Here is a 27,833-nt window from a genome sequence, read left to right as displayed (position 1 = left end):
TTCCTCACACTTAAGGTTTCAGTTTAAGTCTTCCCAAATCTCTCCTAGCGGTATTGCACCTTCTTCTCATTTTATTTTCCAAATACATATCACATATTATTTTCTAGTCTTTCATCTCTTAAGTTCTTTCTTTTTCATCTTATTATTTTTATTTTACTGTTATCTCTTTCAATTACGTTTTTAATGTTCCTCTTCTTATCTAATCGCATCTCTCCTACTCTTTCTTTTTCATCTTCTCTAATATTTCATTTTTTTATATATTTCGTTGTAATGTTTTTGATATTATTTTTTGCTACTATTTTATGTTTTTTATTCCACTTTTATCTAATATTATTTTTGTATATTAAATGGAAAGTTGTTATCCAAATATGATAACTTTCTTGTTATTTGATAACGCATAAATAACTAAATATAAAGTTATGTTCTCATCAATATGTGTATGTATGAGTCAATAAATTTTTGTAAAAAAAATCAAACCAATCCAAATCGCATTGGTTTGGTTTGGTTTAGTTCGCTTTTATTTTTAAAAGTTAACCGAAACAAATCGAACTGCACATTTTTTCCTTTTTCAAAACTGCTCAAACCGTACCGCGGACATCTATAGTCACTTTCAACACTTCATTCCACCCTCCATTATAAACACCGAACAAGTGGTCTAACATCTTATATCTTTGGACTCAAGATTAGATCTTTTTATTACTGAACTTCAAGCCGGCCCAAAACAACTTATATTTGAGAGCAAATTATAGTCCCTAGGATTAAACCCACTAAATTTAGATATCAATTATATTTTTCTATTTTTAATATAAAGTCCCTAGGATTAAACCCACTAAATTTAGATATCAATTTTATTTTTTCTATTTTTTAATATTAATCGTTAGGCATACGATAAGTACAGTCTCAACACGCTAAAAATCAAAATTAAGAGGTTGATACGGAGTTTTGTGGGTGAAGTAGAGAATCAGAAGTTTTAGACTTATTTGATGGCTTCTATAATATAAGAAGGGAAATGGTTCTGGAAAACACCACTATGTCCCTGCTTCTATATCTGCCATGTGTCTAAAATAGGGGTATTTGTTGTCCAAAATTTACTTTTTCCAACTGATGATGTCACTTTGTTCTATTAAAACTACATAGTTACTAAATTTTGCCTTTGGTTGTCAGGAATAAACAAAATGTTGATGTCACATAGCTCCTTTTGTTTCCAAACCAACCAAAGCAAACCTACTTTTGATGCTTTTTCACATTTACTTCATCATATCACTTAATTTTCAAAACTCTTTCTCTTTCTTCATCCACAAACTTTTTTCTTCTTTCTCTCTCTTCCTCCTTTCTTCTTCTTTACACATTATGTACCACCTTCTTCTTCTTCTTCTTACAAATTTGAAAGAAAAATATCTTCTGACACTCTCTCCCTCTCTCTCTCTCTCTCTCTCTCTCTCTCTCTCTCTCTCTCTCTCTCTCTCTCTCTCTCTCTCTCGTCCTTTCCTTCACTTTCTCTCTTCTTCCTCCTTCTCCCTCTTCTTCTTCCTTCTTCTTACATAAGCAATTTGTATTCTTCTCCATGCTACCGATGCCTTTTCGTACGGTGTTTTATTGATTGGGGTTTATTTAAAATGAGATCTTAATATTTTTTGTTATGTTTTATTGATTAGGATTTTCTTATATGTTTTGTTGATTTAGGGTTTATATGTTTTAAAGATTGGAGTTTTCTTATATATTTTGTTGATTTAGGGTTTATATGTTTTATTGATTGGGGTTTTCTTATATGTTTTTTTGATTTAGGGTTTATATATTTTATTGATTGGGGTTTTCTTATATGTTTTGCTATGGTTGTGGGTACTGTAGCCGACGAAATCCGTGTGTATGAACTTCCTACCATCAAAGATACAACACATATGTTGATGTTGAGGTTATTGGGATTTTTTTTCCTATTTTTCTGAATACTTTTTTGAACTTTATTTTCTTTAGCTCATGGAAGCCTTTGTGACTGGTTTTGTGGTTTTGAATCAGGTAATGGTTGCTTCTGTGTTTGCTTTAGCGGATGAAACCCTTGGTATTTTATCTCTATTTTTTCCTCACATCATTTTAAACTAATGTTTATGCATCTTACTCCAATTGTCAACTGACAGGAACATGCTCTCAGAGCAAGGTGTTTTAGAGGACAAATTAGTACTTTTGAAGGGTGTTCTCACTACTTTGATGGGTGTAAATGGAGTTGGAAAGACAACTCTGATGGATGTTCTGGATGGTAGAAAAATAGGTGGATATATTGATGGAGACATCTTTAGATTTATTTGTTTTAGCTGAAGGTATTCTAATTTTTGTGATTATAGTTTAGGATTTTGATTATTTTGTTTTTATTCTGTTGTCTCAAAAAAAACATTGTTGTTCAGCGGGAATTCAATTGAAGATGATAACCCTGTCACAGTTCAACCTTCCTAATGATTGTCTGGTTCATCATCGTATAATTAAAGGTTTTATGATTCTATTCAATTTCCTTTCATGGTTATTACAACACTTGATAATACTACTAAATTTTATTGTGATGTCCAGATAGGAAGGTGATTTTCAAATGGGTAATGATATGCTTCTTATTCATGTATATATTTCGTAGTTTTTGCCTCTAATTTTCTGCTACTTCGGAATTGTTGCGTTAATTCATTACACTAAGGATGATACTTTGATGGCAGGATGATATTACTGCATTGGTGCATTTGATGACCATGGTAAAGCTTTCATTTGATGATCCTTTTGTACACTCTAAATTCTGTCAGTTTATGTACTGCAAGTGAGAAAAAGGTTGACATGAAAGGTAGAGAATTCACAGTATGCTATCGCTGATCAAGTAAGGCCATTTCTGTCTTCCAATCATTTACAAGTGAACAACACTTATTCACGGAGGCATACATTGTTAATTTCAATAACCGTTTTTAGGGTTTCTGAATTTCAATTAATCTGAATTAGTGTTCAGTTTATTGATTAGTAGATGCTATATACTCTTTCTGGCTAATTAATCTAAGTTTATAAGTGTTTACTCATATCCGTTCATGATTATGATAATGATTTTATGCTTGTTCTATTAGGATAAAGTTGTTGCCACGATGTCGAAGAATCCGAAGGTTTTCTTTGATATTCTTATTGGAAAAAATAAAGATGGGAGGGTAGTAATGGAACTTTTTGCTGATGCTGTTCCTAAAACAGCTGAGAATTTCAGAGCTCTCTGCACTGGTGAAAAGGGTATTGGACAATTAGGGAAGCCTCTACATTTCAAAGGATCTGGTTTTCATAGGATAATTCCTGATTTTATGTGTCAGGGAGGTGTAATTATGCTGCCACTTGATATGACGGTCAGAAAGATGCAGTTGCAAAATCATATAAAAGGAAACTGTCCAATTTTTTGTTGCTATGACTAAAAGTGTTATTTTTTCAAGGGAAGGTGCTAATCGTGAAATTTACACTGGGGAATGAGTTTTTATTGCATTGATTGATTTGTTATGCTCAAAGCACAAAAGCAATTGTTGTTTTTGATACATATTACCCACCATTCTAGGCAATATTCAGATAAGGCAAATAGATAAGATATTTTATTGCACCCACTAAAAGGTTTTGCAGATTTGATTTATCCTATTTAATAGCTTTTGTCTCACATAAACTTCATAGCTGCAAAGCTTGACCAATTAATAATGGTCTTGCTGCTTGGTTTTGAAGCATCAATTGGTTTCTTACTTTAATTTCATTATGCTGCTGCACCTTATCTGTATATTTCCTTTTATAATAATGATGTATTTTGTATATTACGTCTATATTTTGATATAGTTGTTACCTCTAATTTAGCTATTTTTGTTATTAGTTGGCACGAAGGAATTATTACAGAAAGGAGTAAGAAAGATAAAACATATATTGTCCAATTCCCAGGTATTGAAGTTATCTAACTAGCCATTTATTTTAAGTTAAGCTTACCAATGTGTATAACCAGTTTCTTGGAAATACATAAGCTATTTGGTTTTCTGCAGCAAGTGGAGAAACATCAGTTGTTGAAGCTTAGTATCTCCGTCCATCCCTCATTTGGAATGATGGGAAGTGAGTTGTGTCTCTTAATGTGGGAGCAAATGACAATCCCACCAATAAGGTCCCACTGAATTTCATTCTTTTGCTTAAATATTTTTGTTCTTTTTCTCATTGAATTGAAATTGATTTCAACAGGTTGCTTTCGATGAGAGACGTTGCAGTTGTGGTTGAACATGGCACTCCCTTTCTGTTCCCAGACTCTGAGGATTCAGTTCGGAAGATGAAGTCTTTTGTGTCCAACGGTGACTCCACTGTTAGTGCTACATACTGCTATATTCTTCTATTTTGCTAGCTTCTCATATACTATAAGTTCATACTAATTTCTGTTTTAGTTGATGCTTTTTGTTGTCGTTGTTGTTGATAAGATGCAATTGTTTCTTAAATAGTTGTAGTTGAAACAAATGAATGAATAATTGGATAAAAAATTACCCAAAATTCGTTGTTTCGGATTCTAAACTTTTGTTTTCATTCCTCTTTGCTGAAATATTGTTTTTGTAGACAATAAAGTAAAGTTTGTTTGCTTTCAATTAATGTTTGATCTGATGATGATTCATTTTCATTTTTCAACCATAAGTTTGTTTAAGAAATAGAAACCTTCAAAATTTCCCACTCTGTAATATTTATTTTAGGGTGTGTCTGTTATTAAGATTGTTATATATGTTTAATTCTGGTTTTTGTATTATAAGTTCTTTGTCTTGTATTTGAACTTGAAGTATTTGTATGCAATTTTAATTTTGATTTGTCATTAATTCATAATAAAAACTTAGAAATTTCTGAAACTTTAATGTGAACTTTTGGAATTCAAATTATCTTATTTTATGGTATGTATGCAGACCATGGCATGGATACTCGATGAATATTCAAAATTTCACAAATAGTCACCTGCAGTTGTGACTGGAAAACCGATAGTAAGTAGTTGTTTGTTTGTGATTCTAGCTTCATTTCCATGGCAACTGAGCTTGGAGAAACTATGCTTAATAAACCATTCAATTTTCTAATTTTACTTTCTTTTTCAAACTAGGATTTTGGTGGATCTCTAGGTAGAGATGCAGCTACAGGAAGAGGAGTCCTCTTTGCAACAAAGGCTTTACTGAATGAAAATGGGAAAATTATAGCTGGACAACGATTCATTATTCAGGTATTTTTTATGCCTATTATCTTATATTGTTAGGAATCGAACTCAGCAAGTTTACAATAACTGCAATGCACCAGTCAATTGTGTAAGACTCTCTGGTTACGCCTTTTTTTAAGAACTATTTCAATGAAGTTTTTGGATTTAGCACTTTGATCCGAAATCGTGTATTTTTTTACAGGGTTTTGGAAATGTAGGTTCTTGGGCTGCACAATTGATTGATGAGAAACCTGCTGTTGGGTTACTTCTCTATATGAAGTGATCCAGTCGTCGTCATCCATATCAGTTTTTGCCTGTTGTGAATGAGGTCGATAAATCCTTTCTATTTGTTGTTACTATTCTATAATTATTCTGTTTCTATTATGTATTCTCATCTATGTGTTGTTTTGTTTCAATTTAACAATATATTTTTGGCAGAACCATATAGCAAGAATTGGAAAGATGAATAAGAGCATGTTTTATATGGTAGGTTAGTTCTTTTGTATTGATCGATGACATGATAGACTTTTTTCTATCGATAGGTTTACACTGTATAATCATATATTTAGCTAATAGTTCTTTAAATTGTCATTTTAAACCAGGCATCATTTGAACAAAGTGGTAAACAAGCGGCAAAAACATATATGTCAATGTGGAACTGGTGGGGAAAAGTTTCTGGAGACTCATTCAGAGTTTGCGAAAACATGCTCTGCTGAACCTTCCCTTTCTTCTGGTACAACTGCATTGACTGCAATTATATTTGGAAGGTCTTTACTCGTGGCTAATGCCGGAGACTGTCGTGCTGTTTAATCCCGGGCTGGAGGGGCTATAGAAATGTCCAAAGATCACGATCTCTTATGCATGAAAGAAAGGACGAGGATTGAGTCACTCGGCGGAATTGACAATGATGGTTACTTGAAGGAAATGAGTGAAAGAGGTGGACCATTGAGTGCTGACCCAGAACTTAAACTGATGACATTGACGAAAGACGAAGAGTTTATGGGAAAGAGACATGAGCATGTATATCATGAAGCACAATGTAGTTATATTTGTAGTTTATTAAACTTTTCTTAGCAGTCAAGAACATCAATGTAAATGGACTCCATACAAATAGTCTTCTTTGATATTAATTGTTATCGGGTTCCTGTACTTTTGTGCTTATTGGTGTTATTTTAAAAAAATTAATATACAAAAATAGTGATGACTGATATGGATTCTGATGATAGGATAGTCAGCCACTAATTAAGAATTTTGGTATAGACATAAGTGACTAAGATCCATTCTGTAACAAAACCATAGTTACTCCTGAGCTATTTCTATTGAGATGTAAAAATGGAATAAATTGTAAACATTAAAACACCAAAAAGATGTTGAAATAGCTTAATGAAAAGGAATCATTCCAATATTGTACATTGGCTTTCACAATCACCTTTAAAAAACTTGAGAATGTGATGTACAAATTGTCAAACTACAAAACCAATGCCCAGACAAAATAATCATGTGAAAGTGAGTGTCTTACAAATTTAGGGATTATGTTTTGTATTTCTTTGCTCATGTTTGCAAATTATGCTGATATTTTATCAATTAATTTGACAATGATATGTATTTTAAAAGTTTTACTTAATCAAATTTTTATCGGTATTATTTTTATATACGGGAAAAATTGTACTACTGGTTCGAATGTTTTTATAAATGCTGTCAAAATATAGCAAAACAATCTATGATTAACTGAAATATTTTTATAAAAGATATTAGTTTTATATACAAGAAAAAATATACTACTGATTTATGTATTTTTATAAATGATGTCAATAAAGAATTTTTTTTTATTATTTCCTTATTACTATATTTGTTGGAAATTCAACTTTGTTTTAAAAAAAAAAGTCATTTTTAATTTCACAATTTTTTTCCATAGGTTTTATTTATTTTAATTTCTCTTCTAATCATATATTTTAGTTGTTAAATAATTACTAAATACCATGCAACTTTATTTTCAAAGACCGCTTATAATTTACTTTGAATAAAAATATTTATGTACTTCAAATATTAATTTTGTATAAATAATAATTACTATCTGTGAAAATAATGCGCCTGTCCGACCAGAATCAGGAATTATCCTATGAAAACCAGATCCTATAAAAATTAAATGATTGGGTAGTCAATGGCTACAAAAAAATCTGAAATTATTCAATACAATGATTTTATGACATATAACTTTCATGTAAATATCTCATATAGATTATAAATATCTCATATCTCAATTTACCTATTTTAACATTATATATACACATTAATAATATTATATCTATTTCTACACTTTTCATTTATGTTTTTAACAAACTACTACCTTTTTACAATTTTTTTTTATCACCACTCTGTATGAATAAAAAATAATTTATTAACCCTTTGTTTTTTAAGTCATTCTCACATTATTTTCATTTATCTATTATATATAGAAAAAATTATAACTATTATAAATGGAAACAATTTTACTATTAATCTAAATATTGGATAACAAATTTATTTATCAATAATTTGTTTCAAATATGTGAAAACATTAAGGGGAAAAATAATACTATTGTACATAAACAAAACAACTTTACTACTAATCTAACTTTAATATATGACAAAAATTATTATTGTAATAAACACTAACAACTTTACTACTAATTTATCTTCTAAATAAAAAATAAATTAATCAATTTTTTTTATTTTACAATTTCATTTTTCTTTCATTTCATTTTTATTATGTATTAAAAACAAATTCGCGTCCCGTACCAGTACCCGTGCGTACGCACGGGTATCCCGCTAGTTTGTTATGGTGATGCATAAAAAACCACCAACCCGTGGCACCAGGCACCAGCACATGAGATGATATAACGAACTGTTTTGCTTAGAAAAACAAATGGTTGACTGATGTGTTCATAATCCATGTGATTAGTATCAAAACCATCGTTTTCTTCTACATCGACAAGAACCGCAAAACAATTGGCGCTACCGCACCCATTTCATTTTCATAGCCTTAATAGTATAAATTAGCTATATATTTTTTATATATACAAGACAAAAACTAATTTTTATTGTATAATAGATTTAAGGGTATATTATTTTTGTCTTACTCTATATCTTTTATACTTTCTCAATTTTTTTTTTTATGTTCATATTAATTTTTTTGTTTTGAAATTTTAATGTAAAATAAGTTATAGTTTTATTAACAATATTATTTATTGAAGAAAAGTAGAATGAGGTGATAGATTTTTTAATGTACCATAAAAAAGATAAATAATTTATTTAAAATAAGTAAAATTTTTATTATGTGTAAACAACTCAATAAAATGGAATGCTGGAATTTTTTTTTATTATTTCATTTAGTAAAAAAAAAATAATTAAAATGAACACTATCTTTGGTGTGATTCCTCAAAATATGTACTTAAAAAAAGCATAAGTAACAATTACTAAAATATAATAAGAATTATATGTGGGAAAAGATATAAGGTTGACAATATATTCAAGAAAGATATGCATTTTATGTTTCTTTAAAGGAAAAATTATAGTTTTAGTCCCTCTATTTTATCTAATTCACGAAATTAGTTCCCTATTTTAAATTTAAATGATTTTGGTCCCTATTTTAAATTTAAACAGTTTTAGTCCCCTTTTCATGGTTTTTCAAAGAAAATCGACGAGATTTTTTATTTTTTAACTTATACTTGTATCTACAAAGTTTAATAATAGGTTTATATACGATGATTTGTCATGTTTTACAAATAACTTATCATTTAAAAAAGTGAAATAATCGTTAATTTTAAGTGCAAAAGTATGAAAGAGTGACCAAAATTGTTTAAATCTAAAATAGGATGACCAAAACTGTTTAAATTTAAAATAGGTGGACCAATTTCATGAATCAGAGAAAATAAAGGGACCAAAACTGTAATTAAACCTCTTTAAAATTAGTATCTAAAAAAACATAACCAATTAACAGACAAAAATATAATTTGCTGAAATAAAAAAAGTGGATATCAAAAGATTAACAATAGCTTTTATAAAAATAAAAATAAAAACTTATTTTGAGAATCAATGAGGTAGGGATAAAATTCAGTCGGTACTACAAATAATATAATTTAATGATAATCACCAATTAAAATCAATAACTACATATAATATTATTAATAATTATTAATTTTATTTAACAGACAAGTATTATTTTAATTATTCATTTATTAATCATTTATTAATCAATAGTACATATAATATAATTTAATAGACTAATTAATAGAAAAAATAGTTTATTTAATCTAATAGAGAGATATTATTTTAATCAAAAACAATGAATTCGCCTTAAATATCAATAACAGGTGGTACTCGTGTTTTTTTGAGAAGAACAAATTTAACATCTTTCATTCATCAAACAAGGTACAATACAAAGAGGTATCATATTAAGAGAACTACGCCTAGACCAAGAATTGACTGCCTTAGCTAACTTATGGGCAATCGAATTCCCTTGGCGCTTAATGAACTTTACCTCAAAGTTCGGAAATAAACATAAAATATTTTGGATAGACTTAATGATAAAACTAAATTCGGAAGTACCAACATGTTTAGATTGAATAGAATTGACCACAAATTGACAATCACTTTCAAAGGTAACATGAGATAAGTGGAGGGAGATAGCATCCTGGATTGCTTCCTTCAAAGCCATAGCTTCGGCTTCAAAGACCGAAAAAAGACCCACATCCCAAATTACACCGGCTCTGATAAATCTCCCCAAGTGATCCCGAAAACACCACCCTCTATTAGTAGTAGTAAGTAATACTCGTGTTGTGCAAGAAACTCTCTTCAAAGCCATAAAGTTGATTATTGGTATCAACTTCATATTGATCTTTATATTTAGAATGATCTTTGGAATATATTGCGTTTTATCTTATCTTTATAATGGAAATTATTAAAAAAAAGTTAAAGAAAAATGGCAATTCTCATTTTAAAAAATAATATTAATATTTTTCAAAACATAATATGGTATCTAAATGTCAAGAAAAAACTAAAACCGATAACATGATCTTCAGCATATTCTTCAACTTCTTAATCTGAATTGGTAATCTTTATAGTGAGAATCATTAGAAAGTTAGAGAAAAATGATAATTCTCATTTTAGAACATAATATTTCAGAACTATTAGAAATGAAAAATGCAGAGAGTGAAGTATTGAAGTTCTGCATAACTGTTTTGTATTTTACATTACAATCTCCAACCTCAGCCTTTTACAATTTATACTACTCAAGTCTACAACTCAAGATTTTGCAGTTTGTTAGCTAACTGATAACCACCTGCTAACATACTCCTAACGGAACAATAACCACTATCTGCACTCAGTGGCAGATCTCGAAAAAAATAATGAAGGGTGCAATAAATATTAAATAAAATATCATAAAATTATAAATACGATATATAATCGATGTTTTTACATATTTAATTATTCTATCCCTCTTAAAAAATACACAAATAAAGTATTAATAAAATTATGCATCAAAGATTTAATTTTTAAACATTCATTAAAAAATACACAATTTATCGTTATCAAAAATTATTCAAAATATCAACCTAATCCAAAAAAAAAAGTTTAAATCTCACCAAATTAAATAAAAAAGCAAACACCATTAAATTAAGATTATGTGTGGTATAAAATTAAATCAAATCACATAATGAAAAAAAAATTGAAATATATACTAAATTATAAGTTTTTAATCATCTCTAATAAATAAAAAGTAGAAAAGAAAAATGAGCAAGCTCATGTTAACAGAAATTAAGATTTGAAAATAAATCAATAGTAATAGTAATATATTCATGATTTCTATTTTTATTTTAAATCGTTATATCCGTAAGTTCTAAGATTTTGGATAAAATTCAAAGCCCACTATTACAATTTACAAGTCCACTTCTACAATTTACAAGCGACCCTATTTACAGGTTCAATTTATCCGGAAACTCTACTAAAAAAGCCTCCTATTTAAACATGATGGACTTCACTCTTATCAGAGAATTTAAAGTCAACATCATCCCTCCAAAAGCTCCTTCCATTTTTGAAGTGATTTGTGCTCCTCCATCTTTTGGATGGATTAAGAGCAACTGCGACGGAGCTTTCATCCACGATTCTTCCAAAGCAGGAGGTGCTGGTTTATTTCGTAACTATAGAGGAGACTTCACCCTTGCTTTTGCGGAGAATATTAGGTGCAACACTTCGGTTCATGCAGAATTTGGTGCGGTAATCCATGTCATGGAGATAGCCATTGATAGGGGTTGGCAAAAGCTTTGGGTTGAAACCGATTCTACCATGGTAGTCAAAGCTTTCACCAACCACAGATTAGTCCCTTTTATTTTTAGGACCCGTTGGTTTTTCTGCTTACAGCATACTAACTTTTCGCATATATTTATAACTCACATCTATATGGAAGGTAATTCCTGTGCCCATTTTTTGGCTAATTTAGCGCTCGGTATTAGCTCTACCATCATTTTAGATTCCATCCTGTTGGGGATTCGGAACTTGTCAAGAATAGGTTAGGTATACCTTTCTTTAGGTTTGGGTAACTTGGGGCTAACTGGTTCCCCGTTTTGTTCCGTTTCATTTTATTATATATATATAATATCTTATTCAAAAAAATTGATGATCCTACAACCGCCATTCATTATCTCTTTTTTTTTATTAGTTCTTACTGGTAACTTCATCCTCTCATTCTTCTTGCTTCTAAGTACATTATTTTTATCACTTTGATTTTCCATCCTTAACATATTCTATATATTAAAAATAAAACCAAAATTTGAGGGGTGCCACTGCACCTGTCGGCCCCTTAGAAGATCTGTCGCTGTCTACACTATAAACAATCAAATTGTATTACACTCTTGTTAACACTATGAGGATAAAGTACCTTGAACTTACTAGGTATACCTCTAATATTTCCCCTCAAGATTAAGAGGGTTGGCATGAAATTACCTTGAGCTTGGTCTTTAAATCTTGAAACGCTGCAGTACCAGGAGGTTTCGTAAGTGTGTCAGTTAATTGAGAATGCGAGAATGTGTTGAATCACAAGTTTCTTATACACCATGCGTTCTCTTACAAAATGTATGTCAATTTCAATATGCTTAGTGCGGACATGGGGAATCGAATTATGAGATAGCATGACGGCATTCATGTTGTCACACAACAATGTATGAGGATAGAACGAAATTCTTAGCTAAGTTAAAAGAGATTTTAACCACAATAGTTCTGATGTAGTGTGAGCTAGAGCCCTATATTCAGCTTTCGTACTTGATCTGGCTACAAGAGATTGTTTCTTGGAGCTTCATGCCACGAGGTTGGGACCAAAACACATGCACAACCCTGATGTAGACCTGCGATCAACTGGGTCACTCACCCAATATGAATCATTATAAGCTCTTGTTAAAATCATATCACCTGCAAAGCAAGGTTCCACATAGAGGACGCAATTTGCTAACAGAATTATGGGCAAGACGGTGATGCCAAAGTTGAATGGATGAATATGTGGAAGCGGCATAAATGTTAGACTCGTGAGGAACATGCAACTGAATAAGCTCAAATAACCTTCTGATCTTACATCCAGTACCAATGAGTTGTCTCGTCCGTGTATCCTGCACACGACATCTAGAGGAAGAAAATGTAAGCTCATAACCAAGATCACATGATGTGCCAACAGAGATAAGGTTAAAATTTAATTGAGGAATGAGATATGTGTCAGGTAGACTTAAACTAGACAAGGAGATAGAACCTTTGTGGTTTACATTCATAAGAGATCCATCAGCATTATAAATGGAACAAGTAATGTCATTTTTAAATAGGGAAGAAAATAAACTAGATGCGTATGTCATGTGGTTCTAACAGGCATAATCATAACACCATTTAGAATTATGATTTGAAAATAATGATTTGATAATTTTTGTTGTCCCATTCCTCTAATTTATTAGCATAAGCCTCTAATATTTCGCCGAAACTTCTCGTCGAACACTTTTATCGTCTGTCACGTATTGCCAAAGTCGACGACCTTTCAAGAATCCGCTTATTGCTTGAGTCCACTGATTATCATTGGAACCATCAACAATTATGGTAATTGGGAGAGTAACCTTTGATTTATCCATTGTAACACAATAAAGTTTAAACGAAAAACAAAAGCGATTGAAAGACTACTTCTGAAAAGCAAAAGAAAAAAACTCTAAAGGAGAAGGGGTTAAAGAACATTAGCTCTTTGATACCAAGTAGAACGTCGGAAGATATGAATATATTAGTGTATTCAATATATCACTTAAGTGCAAGCAAAAACCCATATTTATAATAGGAAAATTTTTAGGTAGACACAGACATAAAAGTTCTTTTACACACAACCCATTACAAAATTTCAAATAATTAAAAATAAATATAAAATTTTCTCTCTCATTCATAATCACAACCACCTCATGAATCTAATTAAAAAATAAATTAAAATTTAAATAAATTAAAAAAAAAATTCTTCTTATTGGTTGTTCCTAAGAATATGGATTTAGGACCATTTCCATGCAAGAATTTCTCTTTATAACTAGTAAAGGACCTGTGCGTTCACACGGGTCGCGCAAAGTCGATATAATTAATAAATAAGTATAATATAGCGATGATTAATAAATACATATAATAAATATACAAATTAAGTAATCTTGATTTATCAAAAATGTATATTTTAGTAGAAAAGTAAATGAAATAATTAAGTAGTCATATTCCCGTGCGTTTGCACGGGTTGTGCAATGTTGTTTTAAATAATAAATAAATATAGTATAATGATGGTTAAGAAAGGTTTATAAGAGATATACAAATAAGTAGTCACACCTCGTCTGAAATGTATATTTTAGTAGAAAAAATATAGAAAATAATTAAATAGTCATCTACCTGTGCGTTGGCATTAGGGGTAAAAATAGGCTGGGCCGAGCTAGGCTTTGCCAAGTCTAAACTTAGCATGTGAAAAAAATTGACGCCTAAGTCTGGATGTAGCGTGTCGTAGACTTATTTTTAGGCTTGAGTCTGACTTTTTCGAAAGTCTGGTCAGCCTGATAGCCTACATAAAAGCCTATTTATTTTAGACATATGTAAATAAGCAATTCAAATAATGTCTAAATAGACTAACTAACTAATGAGTAAGGTATCATATGTTCTACGTGTCTTTCTGTATAATTCTTGTTGTTGGTTCTTTCAACGTGTGTGACAATTATTTATTTTGTTTTTTTCTTAGTTTTATTCAGGGTTGGTCCTACCCGTTTAGAAGTCTAAAATAAATTTTAAAATAAGGCCTTTAAAATATATTTTTGAATAATAATTTTGTGTTTGTTAAGAGTTGAATTCAACATCAAAAGAAAGAAGTCAAAATTTTATCAACTCAACTACAATTATATATTTTTATAACTAAATAATCAAGCTTTTAAGACCTAAAATCCTAGTGTTAGTGATTTGGCCCACGGCCCTGGCTTAGTTCATTACGATGTCAAAGCGCAAACTCTCCTAACAATAACTTTGTAAATATATCATGAAATGAATCAAGTAATCATCTTGCGTTATTTTAATCTACTTTAAATGAAATGGATATTAATTATATTGCGGCATATTGTTTCGTTTGAATTTTTCGCCAAGATTTTTTTTCTGTCACTTCCATGAGAAACTTTCCTTAAAATGTACTAGTACAATCTTCCAATCATAATACAGAAAATAGTCAAATTAAATGACTCTTGAGGTTTAGTGTTTTAAGTTGGATCAGCTCCTTCTAGCTCGTTCACGTGCAGGAGAAAGTACTCGTTTTATGAAAGGTTTCAATTCAAAATTCATCTCTTCCAACATCTTTGTGTCAAAAAAATCAAAGCATTATTTCAATTATTAATGACAAAACCAGAAAAAACAAAAGAGTTGTTTTCTAAAGGAGTAAAAGTACTCACCTAATTCTTCTTATCTTTTTTAATTAAAAAATGAAGAAAATGTTATCATTAGTAACTATAAATTACTAATAGCTATTTTATAACGGTTTTATACTAGTGTAGAAAAGACTTTTTACATCGGACGAAAAACACATTTCCATGTAAAGTCAAGTGATGTAGTAAATTAAAGATATTTTATATCGGTCAGCAGCTCGATGTAAAAAATACACCTACCACATCGGTTGACTGTTATATCTGATGTGAAATACATGGTTAATTCTATTTTTTTTAAATAACTATAATATTTAACATCGGTTTCCTTAATGGCCCGATGTAAATTACAGGTTTTAACATCAGTTTTCTTAATGGCCCGATGTAAAATACAGGTTTTAACATCAGTTTTCTTAATGGCCTGATGTAAAATATAGGTTTTTACATCAGTTGCAAGGCGCGTCCGATGTAATATGTTTTCTATCTTTCTTAAAAAATTAGACTATTTTTTAGCGTAATCAAGGTGGATTTCCTGTAATTTTTTGGTATATAATTTTCATATTTTTCCTAAATTAGTCTATTTTTAATAAATATTTTTTACATCATATATCTTGAAACCTAGTATAAAACGTTTTAAGCAAATGTCTTAGATTAAATTTAAATTGTTTTCTTAAATATAAAATTAAATTCTTACAGTTAAACTGACATATCTTTAATATCTATGTTTTTTAATTGAATAATGCAAATGAAAAAGAAGTAGAGTAGTTATATAAAAAATTAGTCTAAATTTTTGGTACATATCACTGTTACGAAAAACACGTTTTACAATCGTTGATAAATGGATATCATCACGGGTGACTAACTATTGTGAGGTTGAGAGTGATTGTAAGTGTGTACTTTACAACCATAGTCTATTAACCGTTATAGTAATTATGGTGTCTTAACTTTAAACACCTATAATTTCAAATAATAATACTTGTTAGAATTAACCTTAGAAATTATAACTTACAATAATTTATGAATGAAGAATCTAAAATACCTGTTAATTTTCCCACATACCTTCTTGATGATCGTTACGAATAACATGCACATCATCTCTATCAACTTTTTCATATGAAGTAACACTTGTGTTGTGTAAGAATGAGTGGAAGGAATACCACAATTTTCATCACTACGAGGAATGTATTTTCCTTGAAGAAAAATTGATCATCTCCTTGATAAGTCTGAATGGTCTGTCACATAAAAAACTTGTTTTGCTTGAGTAGTCATGATGAATGGTTTGGTCATAGAAGTTTTCTTACCAAGGTCAACCCGTGTGAATCCTAACTCATCAGTTTGTACACCATTGTTATTGAGAATTCACTTGCATTTAAATAAAAGGACTTTGAAAATAACATAATCAATCTCCAAAATCTCTTCGATGACACCAAAGAACGCGTTAGTTGCCAAAAATAATTCTTATCTTTCAAACTAGAGAAATACATGGATTCGGCCTCAACCATAACTCCACTATTTTGCATTGTACTACGATCATCTTTTGCTTTTGTATAAAAGAAAAATTAGAAATGTCATATGTCGTCCAAGTCATCACATTAAATTTTAGCATGTACGACAAACATTTAATTATCTTGGATGCACTATCATCATTAGAATTCCTCTTATTAAACCAACTTATGAATTTCTTGTTATGTTGTGTCAATAACCACTTGTCATTCAGTCAGGGATATTTTTCTTTATAATTGTTTTATGAGCATCTATGTATGGTTCAATGTCGCTAAGATTATTCAATATATAGAAATGTACTTCAATAACTACATCTTAATCCATTGACTTAAAATTTAAACCTTGAGTAACTCTACCTCCAAATCTGTCAGCATGACGAGACTTTGGAATTCTTATAGAATCTCTTTCCAATAAATAGTTTGAACAAAACATAACAACTTCTTCTATGATATACCTTTCAACGATTAAAGCTTCCGGTCTGGTGATTCTTCATATATCCTTTAAAGATCTTCATGTATCGCTCTATTAGATACATCCACCTTAAATAAATTAGACCATAAAATTTGATTTCTCTGACTAGATAAACAAGTAAGTAAACCATGACGTCAAAAAATGATGGAGGAAAATACATCTCCAATTAACACAAGATTATTGCAACCTCATCTTTTAATTCATCTAATTTTTTGAAATTAAGAATTTTATTACATATAACATTGAAGAATAAGCACAGTTTGGTTATATTTATTATTACATTTTTTGAAAGGATGCCACGGATACCCACTAGTAGAAGTTGTTGTATCAAGATATGACAATCTTGAGATTTTTAGCCAATTAACTTGAGATCATTCATTGATACAAGTTTCTTGATGTTTTATGAGTAACCTTGGGAAACTTTGATACCATACAAACACTCGCAAAAATTTCCTTTTTCTTTTTAGATAGAGCATGACATGCAGGAGGCAAATAAGTTCTTTTTCCTCTATCTTCTGGAGCCAACTGTTGTCGTATACTCATCTCCACCATATAAAAATAAGAATTCTTTTCTGGTAGTTCATTTGAAATTTCTGGTAAGTTATAATTTTTTTCAAAATTTTTAAAATCTACCATTTTGTACTAGAAATTTAGTTGAAGGGTGAAATTTCCAGTAGTGTATTGGCTTAAAAATTTTTAACGATCAAAATTTTGCCGACAGTTTTGTAGGATTATGATTTCACCGACAATTTTGTGTTGTCTAGAATGAACCCAAAGTTTTATAAATAGGCATATGTTATAGAGAAAGACATCTCAAAAAATGTCTCTTCCTCAATTTCTGATTAAGGCATAAGTGCATTTCACCGGAGACAATCCTCATATTGAGTTCAAGCTTTCAGATGGCGTCACGTCTCTCGCTAACTTAACAGACAAGTTGAATAAATTCCTGCCTGATAAAGATAACAAAAGGGTGACAAAGATCGAGTTTTGGGAAGATTTGATGATAGCAATTGAAGTGTGAAGTACAACATGATTGAGTTGAAGACCAATAAAGATGTGATAACCATGTGGAAATCATTTCGCCATAAGATAACTAAGGGACCGATCGAGTTTGATGCGCAAATTTCTAGATTTGTTGACAACTTAATCAAGATGTTGAAACATTCAGAATCCTCTGGTAGTACCTAGGTTTTCATGTTTAGTTGTTTTTAATTTATGTTTGTTATACTGTTTTATGTTATGTTCATCTTCGAATCAAAACATGTAATAGCCAAAATATTATGCAATAAAAAGAACAATGATAAGTATTTTGAGCCGCAGAATTTACAAATAATACAACTATCAAATAAAAAACTAAATATGCCCCCACGGGCTATGTGCGCTAGTCAGGATAATCCTGTAAAAACCTCACCATGAGGGTTTCTCAAACCCATGAGATTATCCACAATAATAACGATTAACAAGAGGCGCTCTTGATCATCTGTTCCTAGTGGAAGTGGTGGTGGTGGCACATGGTCAGCTTGTACCTCACCATCAGAAACCCGAGCACCCAGCATCGAAAGACCCTATAGTAGGTGGTATAATGTGAGGGTGTGATATAGTGAGATACCACTCTAAGTAACCATCCTCACACTATGAATGGTGTTAAACCCTCATTGCGCTAGCCTTAATGGCACAAGCAGAGCTGATGATGTTACTCTGAAACCATTTCTTAATGCCCCCAAATGAAGCCTCCGGATATAGTCGAGGGATGCCCTAGACATAACCATACTGTTGCAGACACTTCTTAGGAAAGTGTCTAGCCACCAAGGTCTCCCACCTCATATATGACCTAAATATAAGAAAGAGTCGTCAAATGCACGGTGGTCCCGATGAGTTGTGTACGATGTTCATATGACATCATTTACTGTTAGAGCATCAAGCCTCCTCTTGTACTCCAACACCACCTGGATGTGCTTGCCTCGCCTTCCATCTCATTGCCCGTGGGGCATCTTCTGGGGCATGTTGCACCCTCATATCACAAATTTTGGGGAAATGCTCGTACCAGCACTGGAGAAATAAAACTTAATTGATGTCACAAATAATAGTTAAATAAGAATAATTAAGAAATGCTCGTATACCTGCAACAGACTAAAATAACCAGTAAGTTGTTTGGTCTCAAGCACATTGGTAACTCCAAGTGTTGTATAAAGCATGGACAATGTGGCTACTCCCCAAGCCTAACATGGAGCCTCTAGGCTACTGAATGGAAGATGACAAAAAGATGTCTCCTTGTGCCACCGCTTAACAAAAGTAGATAAAAGTGAAGCGTCGAGTATGATCAATGAGAAGTCGGCGAACTCTAGGAGACTAAAATCAGAAACAATACGCCTGACCTGCTCATACATCAGACTCAGTGGGAAGTTCAACTTCGAACCGTTGGATGCAACCTTCAGCGTCAGACGTTCCTGTAGAAAACAAAGTTAAAAAAATTATGAGTAAACTTTCAACACATCACCGAACCATAATAAATATTTTACAATTAAAAATATAACATATGTACTTCTCCCTTCCATACTATGTATGCGACATGGATAACATACTCTATGAGCACAAATCGACCACTAGGCCCTATTGGGAAGGCTCCACCTGTGTGAACAGATTCCTCTGTAGAAGCACGAGTCGTAGCGTCTATATCAGTATGAGTATCATTATCGACAACATGAGGTATGAGAGGCACCTCATCAGCAATAAAAACCTGCTCGGCTGGCACACGTGCCTCTTTAACAACAACCTCAGCAACAACAACATTAACAAGAGGTACCTCATCAACAACAGGCACGACAACAACAACAAAAACTCTATTAGCTCGGCGCCGAGGTGCGCGGAATTGGCCGTGCGCCTACTCTACCATTCATTTTCAGTGAGAACCAGTCAGAGCAACTTGTTAAGTCCGTAGTTGGGAAGCCTCTATCTCAACAGCCCTGGCCCGAGCTTCCTCTCTATCGGTCAACCTGCCTCCAATGGACCCGTCCTTCCCGTTTGTCCTCACTGTAAAAAAATGGAAAAACGACAAAAAATTAATGAAAGAAGAATGTACCTGAAATTATGAAATTTCTGGAATTCATTTAAAAAAAATTGAACTGCTGTAAATTTCAAGATTTTTGAAAACATAACCTTAAAAGATACCTGGAATTTTAAAATTTACAATAAGAAATACCATAATTTTCACAATTTTCGATAATTTCTCACGAAAATTCTGAAATTTTTGTGAAATTCTTCCATAAATTCCCACTTTTCTGGTATTCTACTTACTTTTTCTGAAGAATTTTCGGTATGAGCGTGGAATTTCCAATATCATTCTAGAGATTCAAAATATTCGGTTCTTGAACGTGAATTCAGAAAATAGTAGAAACTTTGGATAAAATTATTATGGTCTTTTCCTTCGATTTGGGGTGCCAGGATCAACTCTGGGGTGATAAATTAAATACTTAATTTATTGGCATTTACCTTTTGGGCCATGGGTCTTAGGCCCATAACCGAGCCTATGTCGACTCGACCTGGCCCATGAAAACAACCAGTCATCTTCTCGTCTTTAACGAAATGACGTCATCGTTAATTTAACTTTACTTTTTTATTTTTGCCGGTTGAGCAAGAAAACGTGGAACCGTAACAATGAGAGTATAATTACCTTTTCGGTTCTGCAGATACAAGTTTGGTGTAGAGAAAATGAAAATCGCGAAAACAATAACTCTTGTTCTACTAATATCGTTCCTTTCAGTTTTTCACTTCTCAAACGCTGAAGAAGAACCTTTTGATGTTCGCAAACATCTCTCTACTGTCTCCAGGTTTCTCTCTTTCATGTGAATTTGATGAGAATTTAGCATGTATTTGTGTATGTGATGCGTGCCATATCAATTTTTTGAAAACCTATTGAGATTGATTAGCACTTGTTAATTTTCTAGATACGGTGTTGTGAAAGACATTACTGACAAGAACTTCATTCCTTCTAAAATTCCTGAAGGATGCACTCCAATACATTTAAACCTAGTGGTAATTTTCTTAACAGTTTAGGGTTAGTTATTTCATTGACTCAATAGAAGAGTGTGATAATTGATAATGCTATGTTACGTTGCCAATTGCCAGGCAAGGCATGGGACCCGTTCTCCAACGAAGAAAAGAATAAAGCAGTTGGACGATTTGTCGGGCCATCTGGAAGTTCTTGTAAGGGATGCGAAAGAGAGACATTTGTCTTCGGAGAAAGTTCCGTCGTGGATAAATGGATGGAAATCTCCATGGCAAGGAAAGCTTAAGGGGGGAGAGTTGGTTAGATTAGGAGAGGAGGAATTATATGCTCTTGGAATCAGGATTCGAGATAGGTTTCCTAGTTTGTTTGATGAGGATTACCATCCGGACATATATCCTATAAAGGCAACTCAGGTGAGTCTATCTTCATTTTTTTCTCTCGGTAGATTTGGTCTATCTTCCTGAATTAATTAATGAATACTAAGACGTCATGATTAGTTGCAGTGCCACTGCAAAACTGAGACATGAATTTGTCTTTTGATATTTTAAAAACTTATGCATCTTTCTTATGTGTGGAAAATAGATTCCCCGAGCATCAGCTAGTGCTGTGGCATTTGGAATGGGTCTTTTCAGTGGCAATGGAACTCTTGGACTTGGGCAGCACAGAGCTTTTTCTGTTATAAGTGAAAACCGTGCTAGTGACACTATGCTGAGATTTCATGAATGTTGTCATAACTACAAGGTAATATTGTAGCCATTGTTGATTTCTCAGGAGGATTTCCAATGCATAAGTTCATGTTTATCTGACTCAGTTACATCACATGTAATCTGAAAATAGATTAGCCAATTTCATGCATTTTAATGTATTTACAATTATGCTTCAATACATTATTATGTTATATACAGTCACCCAAGCTGCACGTGGCACCTTTTCTACTGGGTGTATATTTTAGATTGTTTTTAACGGCCAGTCAGGAAAATCATGTTTCTGTGTTCCTTTCTGTGATAAATTTGCTTCCATTTTTCTGTTACATGCTTTCTGCTTACAGTTTTGTCCTGTCGCACCGTTACTACGGAGATTAACAAATTTAGTTGAAATCAATATATTTTTCTAATGTAGGCCTTAATCCATTGAATATGAAAGCAATTTTGTGTTTAAAGAGGCTATACTTAATATTCATACATATGTTAACTCTATTTATATAAATTGAACATTTTGTGATCTTCAGTAGTCTTCTTAAAGGTATTGTATGTTTCCTAACAAAAAAAGTAGTCTCTCTTGTTTATTTCCTGACTTTTTTTTTTATGGTTATATGATTTCTTTTGTTATGAGAGCAGGATTTCAGGAAAAAGCAGGAGCCTGCAGTTGATAAACTTAAGGAACCTATCTTGGATGAGATTACATCTGCATTAGTTGGGCGTTATGGGCTGAATTTTACAAGACAGCTTACAGCATCTCTCTGGTTCTTATGTAAAGAGGTGATAATATTTCTTTATTCCCAGCTTCTTTTGATTTTCCTTGTGTGTTTCTTTAAGTTCAGACATATTCATTCTTTAGTGTCACAGAGATTAGTTATTTTTGTTTCTGTTTCCAGTTGTTCAATTTGTGGTTATTTTGACAGGAAGCATCCTTGTTGGATATAACTGATCAAGCTTGTAGTCTTTTCAGCCCATCTGAGGTACTTTTATGGTTAAGATGTTGTGATTTGATATTTGATCTAACCTTTGACTTTTTCCTTTTTATTTGCTTGGAAATATTTAAATAAAGTAAAAAATTAAAATATGTCAGACCACGTTATGATATACAAGAACCAAGTTTTGGCTCCTTGATATGATATTTCTATAATATGTTAACTGACCGCAAAGAAACTGAATATGACGTTTTTCATGCTGAATGCTAAGAAAGTTATTGTTGTTGAGTATACTCAAAAAACTCGTTTAGCTCTCACACAAATAATCAAGATCTGCGGCTGTTTTTTTTTTGCAATACAATTGCATGTTACATGCTTATATAATGCTAAATTTTGTGTACATAGATTACATTGCTGGAGTGGACAGATGACTTGGAAATGTATATTCTAAAGGGTTATGGTAAATCAATAAATTATAGAATGGGGATGCCACTACTTGAAGATGTTGTTCAATCCATGGAGCAAGCTATCTTAGCTAAAGAAGGTAGTTTAGCATTTTTAATATTTAAGTTCTTGCATGTCATATCATTTTCTTAGAATTTGGGTTGGGCCTAACTCAATCATACAAAACCGACTTGTAAAATGAGGATTGCCCCACTTATAAACTTATTTTCAAGTCATATCTCATCCGACTTGAGACTCTATAACACACTCCCTCATGCCCAATACTATTGAACTTGGTGCGTGGATATAAATGGTGGGTGGCCTATAATGGATTCTGAAAGCATCAACGCCTAAATTGACCAATAAATGGGCACATTGTGCATATGGGAAGAACATTCTGTTCATGGCATTCTGTTCATGACGAAGCCAGTGCAGTTACCAATCAAACAAAAGACTTTTTTTATGACTTTACCAACTGTAATCAGATCAAGAATAACCTGTGCAGATGTTTTATTGGTTCAAACAATCTCCAAAAGAGGCATAGTGAGCAGTACTGAAAAAACTAGTCCCCCGATAACACAATCTTGAGAGCTAATCTTTTCACTAATAATGTTAGGTCAAAAGTAGATGCGTTTGATGCCAAAATGCACGGGTTCACATGTGGGGTTGATGATCTTCTGATAACAGAAGGAAAGGGTAGTGAAAGAATAAATCAACTTGATAGCTGCGAGGAAATTGGTGACATTATTTATCATGAATTCATTGGAATCATGGAAAATGATCATATTGATCCGATCACAGTGTTATCAAATTGTACCACCATGGCCGCTATGGTGGTTATACATGGCGGTTTTTGGGCTCGCCGCCCGCAATGGTAAATATCGGCCGCTATTGTGGGTTTTTCCACCATAATCCGCAATAATGGCGCCGCAAAATGGACGGTATGGCGGGATTTTGGCTCTCCGCCATGAACTGCCATCCACCATTGACAACACTGATCACAATGCAGTTGAATGTTGAGAAAAAAACATGCAGTAATGGAGAAGCAGCCTTAACATACTTAGCTAGGAAGATGATAAGTAATCGCTCAGGGGAATTGAAGGAGCTACTATCTTAAGGAATATTAAAACCTTCAAGACAAAATTGGATTTCTCTTATGACTACATCTGGAGCTAAGGGAAGTATGGTCAACTTCCAGCAGATATCTTCTCATCTTGGCCATCAAGAGTTTGAAGGAAAACGAATCCCACATATGGTTTTTGGCAAGACCTTACCGTGCTTTCCATCATGGGATTGTTTCCCAGGACAGGAGGGTTCATTATTGATCGGTTTCTTACACTCTTCGTCCACAGGAATATTACTTTCATTGTATGGCTGGTCGAGTAATAGAGAATATGATGAATCCTACTCCTATATCACATTAATAGCATAGACTTAATTTTCAGTTATATCTTAGGATATTAAAGATCAGCACTATCATAGAATAAATAACGTCAGTCTTAATTTAATAGAATAAGAAAGGTCATCCTTAAATGTAAAACTTGAATGTTCAACTTTTCTTGTATAAATAGAGCATCTTGCTCCATTCCAAATCAATAAAAACAAATTCACATTATATAATAGATTAAAAAATTTATATAATGTGAATTTGTTTTTGATTGATTTGGAATGGAGCATGATGCTCTATTTATACAAGAAGAGTTGAACATTCAAGTTCTACATTTAAGGATGACCTTTCTTATTCTATTAAATTAAGGCTGACCTTACTTATTCTAAGATAGTGCTGATCTTTCATATCCTAAGATATAACTGAAAATTAAATCTAGGCTATTAGTATGAAATAGGAGCAGGATTCATCATATTCTCTATTATCGAGAAGGGATAAATAATTGGTTTAAAGCAACTGTTGCCGTCAGCTAGATAAATCCAGTCCTTAGATCAACAAGTTGTCTGGTGCCCTTAAAGGAAAAGCAGAAAACTTCATTCGTGATTTCTCTTCAAACCAGAGAAATTCCCGTTCATTGAAACAAAATTTCCTACAGTTGATGGAGCACAAGTACGTCTTACGTGTTGCTGAACCGGGTGAACCAGTTGGTGTGTTAGCTTCTCAATCTGTGGGAGAACTATCAACGCAGATGACTTTGAATACTTTCCATCTTGCTGGTCGAGGTGAAATGAATGTGACTCTTGGAATTCCTCGTTTGCACGAAATTGTGGTGGCAGCCTCAGATAGCATCAAGACTCCCTTTATGTTATGCCCTCTGAGATCCAATAAATCTATGGAAAATACTATCCTCCTTGTGGACAAAATGAAAAAGATAACTGTAGCTGACATAATTGAAAGTATGAAAGTTTCTGTTGTACCCGTTGCCGTAAAAGATGGTCACATTTGCAGTATATATAAGCTTATGATGAAACTGCATAAACCTAAACACAAATTCTGAGAAGGATAAAGAGAGGTAAAGGAGAATCCTGATTCAGAGAGGATGTAGAAGGAGAAGAGGAAGAGAGGAGTAAGGAGAGGAGGGGGAGAGGAGTCCAGAAAGATTTTACACGAATTTTTTATAATCTGAGTCCCTGGGCACTCTTCTCATGCCGCCTGATACAATTTACTTTCCTGCCTTCCCTTGTTGGTTTAGCTCCATATGTTAATCATTTGTTTTGCTGAGCCTTTTTTCCTTTGTCACTATTGGTATGTAACATTTTGTCAATGTGTATGGGTTGAAATCCTACTTAGTTCAGAATTAATAAGTAGAATTAGTATTACTTCAGTATTGATTGTTTTTCCTTTTGGAGGCTGCATCTTGAATAAGTGGCATTATGAACCACTGTCTCATTTCCATTTTCTTTATTGCTTCTGTAGAAAAACACGTGCCTGGCAGCTTTGAAAAGGCAAGACTTCGGTTTGCACATGCAGAAACCATAGTCCCATTCTCATGCCTGCTTGGTTTATTTCTTGAAGGGTCTGGTGAGGCTTTTATACTCTTTTCTTGAATAACTTTTTATCTATTTCTATTTTGGTTTCATTGCAAAGTAGTGGTAGAGTATGTTTATGATTACGAGTATTCTCTTTTTACAGAGTTTGACAAAATCCAGAAGGAAACACCTTTGGCGTTTCCTCCAAAGCCTCCACAGAAAAGAAAATGGAGGGGTAGCACCGTGGCTCCTTTTGCTGGTAACAACATGCTAGTCCTGTATAGTTGTCCTGCGCCCGACAGAGCTAGAAGCAAGCACTTTGTGCAAGTGTTGCACAATGAACACCCCATTCCAATGCCGGTAAGCTTTTGATTTCTTATGAAGCTTATGCATATGGTTCAGAGGTTGTTGAGTTTTACTCTTGATTGTTTAAAACTGTATTAGGCCGTTGTGCATCAATAACACAATTTTGACGTGTTATTGATTACAGGGTTGTCATGGTTCTGATTTCTGTCCATTTGAAGTATTCAAGGTGAGACTGTGATCCCACTCTATTACACAAAATGATCAGTGTGCAAGATTAATTTGGTAACATTTTTTTTAATATGCCATTATTTTTATTACTGATTTTTCATCACAGGAAAAAATAGTTGCTCCTCATCGGAAGCATGACTATGATACTGTCTGTAATGCAAAGCTAGAGCCGAAGCCCTCGGGCAGCAAGATATTCCAAATACTTCAGTGGCCTTTTCAACTAGGGAAAGGTGACAAGTACCCCAAAGATGAATTTTAGTTTGTTTTCTGGAAAGGAGCCCGAGTTCAATTCTGACGTTCTTTTTTTGGCCGTTCCACTTAACAAATTGTAGGCTAAGCCCCACTTCCTTCTAGCAGAGAACATCGATTTGAATGCCAGTACAAGAATGCCTTTGCTATCTTAAGCTTGGTGTTCAAGCCACCCTCTTCTATTTTCTGTAGCTTGTAACACTGGAGAGTTCTGGTCATGGAAAGAAGAGTTCTAGATATCAGTTTCCCTTTTACCGTTAGAGTTTTAATCTCAGCACTTTACACATATGATGTAGGTCGATGTTTCATGTATCTCACATTTGCCGTTTCATATGAATTTCAGTATTTTTCTTTTGGTATAGTAGATACTTAAGCAGTGATCTTTTGATTTCTTGTAATGACCCAGCTTTTGTGTATGTTGAAATGATTGTGTAGCAGTTTTAGATGAATGATGATATTATGATCTAACGAGAAAGATTGTGTTAGACTTCTAATTATGGGCGGTCATGGAAAACTGATTACGGGATAGTTTTTGAATGATTACAGGGACAGACTAAACTAGTTTTTGAATGAGTATACTATCTCTTAATTCTTGTGTGATTTATCGGTTTTCTTTAGTGTAGTCTGTAAAATTCTGTTTATGTTGTATTATTATTCATATTTTGGTACTAGTTTATGACAGGTTGCTGCTATATAAAGAACATATGAACCAAGAATAAATCATATGTAGACCAAGCCAAACATTACATATTTGAATGCCATGTTTAGATCGAAAAACATCACTGACCAAATGAGTATCTATCAACTTATAAGACCCCAATTAATCAAACAATGTTTTAAATCTGTTTCCGGTACTGATACTTTTCAAAGATGAGGTACTTCAATTGCTTAGTTGTTTAATTCTATTATTTATTATTTATGAAAAACGTGAAAGTAGTCACAGTTGCGTGATTTATTAAGATGAAGTCGGAGTAG

At 32.6% G+C, this 27,833-nt stretch overlaps 2 protein-coding genes and 2 long non-coding RNA genes across 5 annotated transcripts; all 4 read left to right on the top strand.

The window, feature by feature from the left end:
• The first annotated feature begins 4,013 nt into the window (after positions 1–4,013).
• Positions 4,014–5,190, top strand: LOC131656146 (uncharacterized). The gene is made up of 4 exons (XR_009300008.1): positions 4,014–4,132; positions 4,207–4,324; positions 4,905–4,979; positions 5,093–5,190. It is a non-coding gene; the product is annotated as an uncharacterized LOC131656146 (long non-coding RNA).
• Positions 5,191–5,418: 228 nt separating this feature from the next.
• On the top strand, positions 5,419–6,315 carry LOC131656145 (uncharacterized). Its single transcript, XR_009300007.1, has 3 exons — positions 5,419–5,510; positions 5,621–5,668; positions 5,785–6,315. It is a non-coding gene; the product is annotated as an uncharacterized LOC131656145 (long non-coding RNA).
• Positions 6,316–11,188: 4,873 nt separating this feature from the next.
• On the top strand, positions 11,189–11,734 carry LOC131658374 (uncharacterized). The gene has a single exon (XM_058927678.1). The coding sequence runs from the start codon at positions 11,189–11,191 to the stop codon at positions 11,732–11,734; it is 546 nt and encodes a 181-aa protein (XP_058783661.1).
• An 8,967-nt stretch (positions 11,735–20,701) lies between these two features.
• Positions 20,702–27,333, top strand: LOC131661971 (uncharacterized). 2 transcript variants are annotated; one of them, XM_058931635.1, is made up of 12 exons: positions 20,702–20,906; positions 21,024–21,111; positions 21,205–21,498; positions 21,668–21,826; positions 22,423–22,563; positions 22,707–22,763; positions 23,121–23,259; positions 26,023–26,127; positions 26,239–26,435; positions 26,566–26,607; positions 26,716–26,839; positions 26,942–27,333. In XM_058931635.1, the coding sequence occupies exons 1-12, from the start codon at positions 20,788–20,790 to the stop codon at positions 26,944–26,946; spliced, it is 1,470 nt and encodes a 489-aa protein (XP_058787618.1). In that variant the 5' UTR covers positions 20,702–20,787; the 3' UTR covers positions 26,947–27,333. The 2 variants fall into 2 exon arrangements, with proteins under 2 accessions (XP_058787618.1, XP_058787617.1); XM_058931634.1 differs by having other exon boundaries at positions 26,716–27,333.
• Positions 27,334–27,833: the final 500 nt, after the last annotated feature.

Source organism: Vicia villosa, linkage group LG3 (genome assembly GCF_029867415.1).
Source record: "Vicia villosa cultivar HV-30 ecotype Madison, WI linkage group LG3, Vvil1.0, whole genome shotgun sequence".
NCBI classification, from domain to species: domain Eukaryota; kingdom Viridiplantae; phylum Streptophyta; class Magnoliopsida; order Fabales; family Fabaceae; genus Vicia; species Vicia villosa.
The sequence above is the reverse complement of the archived record's forward strand: the minus strand, read 5'-3'. Positions and strand labels throughout refer to the sequence as shown.

What these genes read in the sequence shown, in the direction of transcription:
- LOC131661971 (XM_058931634.1), top strand. Translation starts at nt 20,788, where the DNA reads ATGAAAATCGCGAAAACAATAACTCTTGTTCTACTAATATCGTTCCTT. An exon ending in CATCTCTCTACTGTCTCCAG is followed by an intron (nt 20,907 to 21,023) that starts GTTTCTCTCTTT and finishes TTAATTTTCTAG; the next exon opens with ATACGGTGTTGTGAAAGACA. An exon ending in GTCCATTTGAAGTATTCAAG is followed by an intron (nt 26,608 to 26,715) that starts GTGAGACTGTGA and finishes TTTTCATCACAG; the next exon opens with GAAAAAATAGTTGCTCCTCA.
- LOC131658374 (XM_058927678.1), top strand. Translation starts at nt 11,189, where the DNA reads ATGATGGACTTCACTCTTATCAGAGAATTTAAAGTCAACATCATCCCT.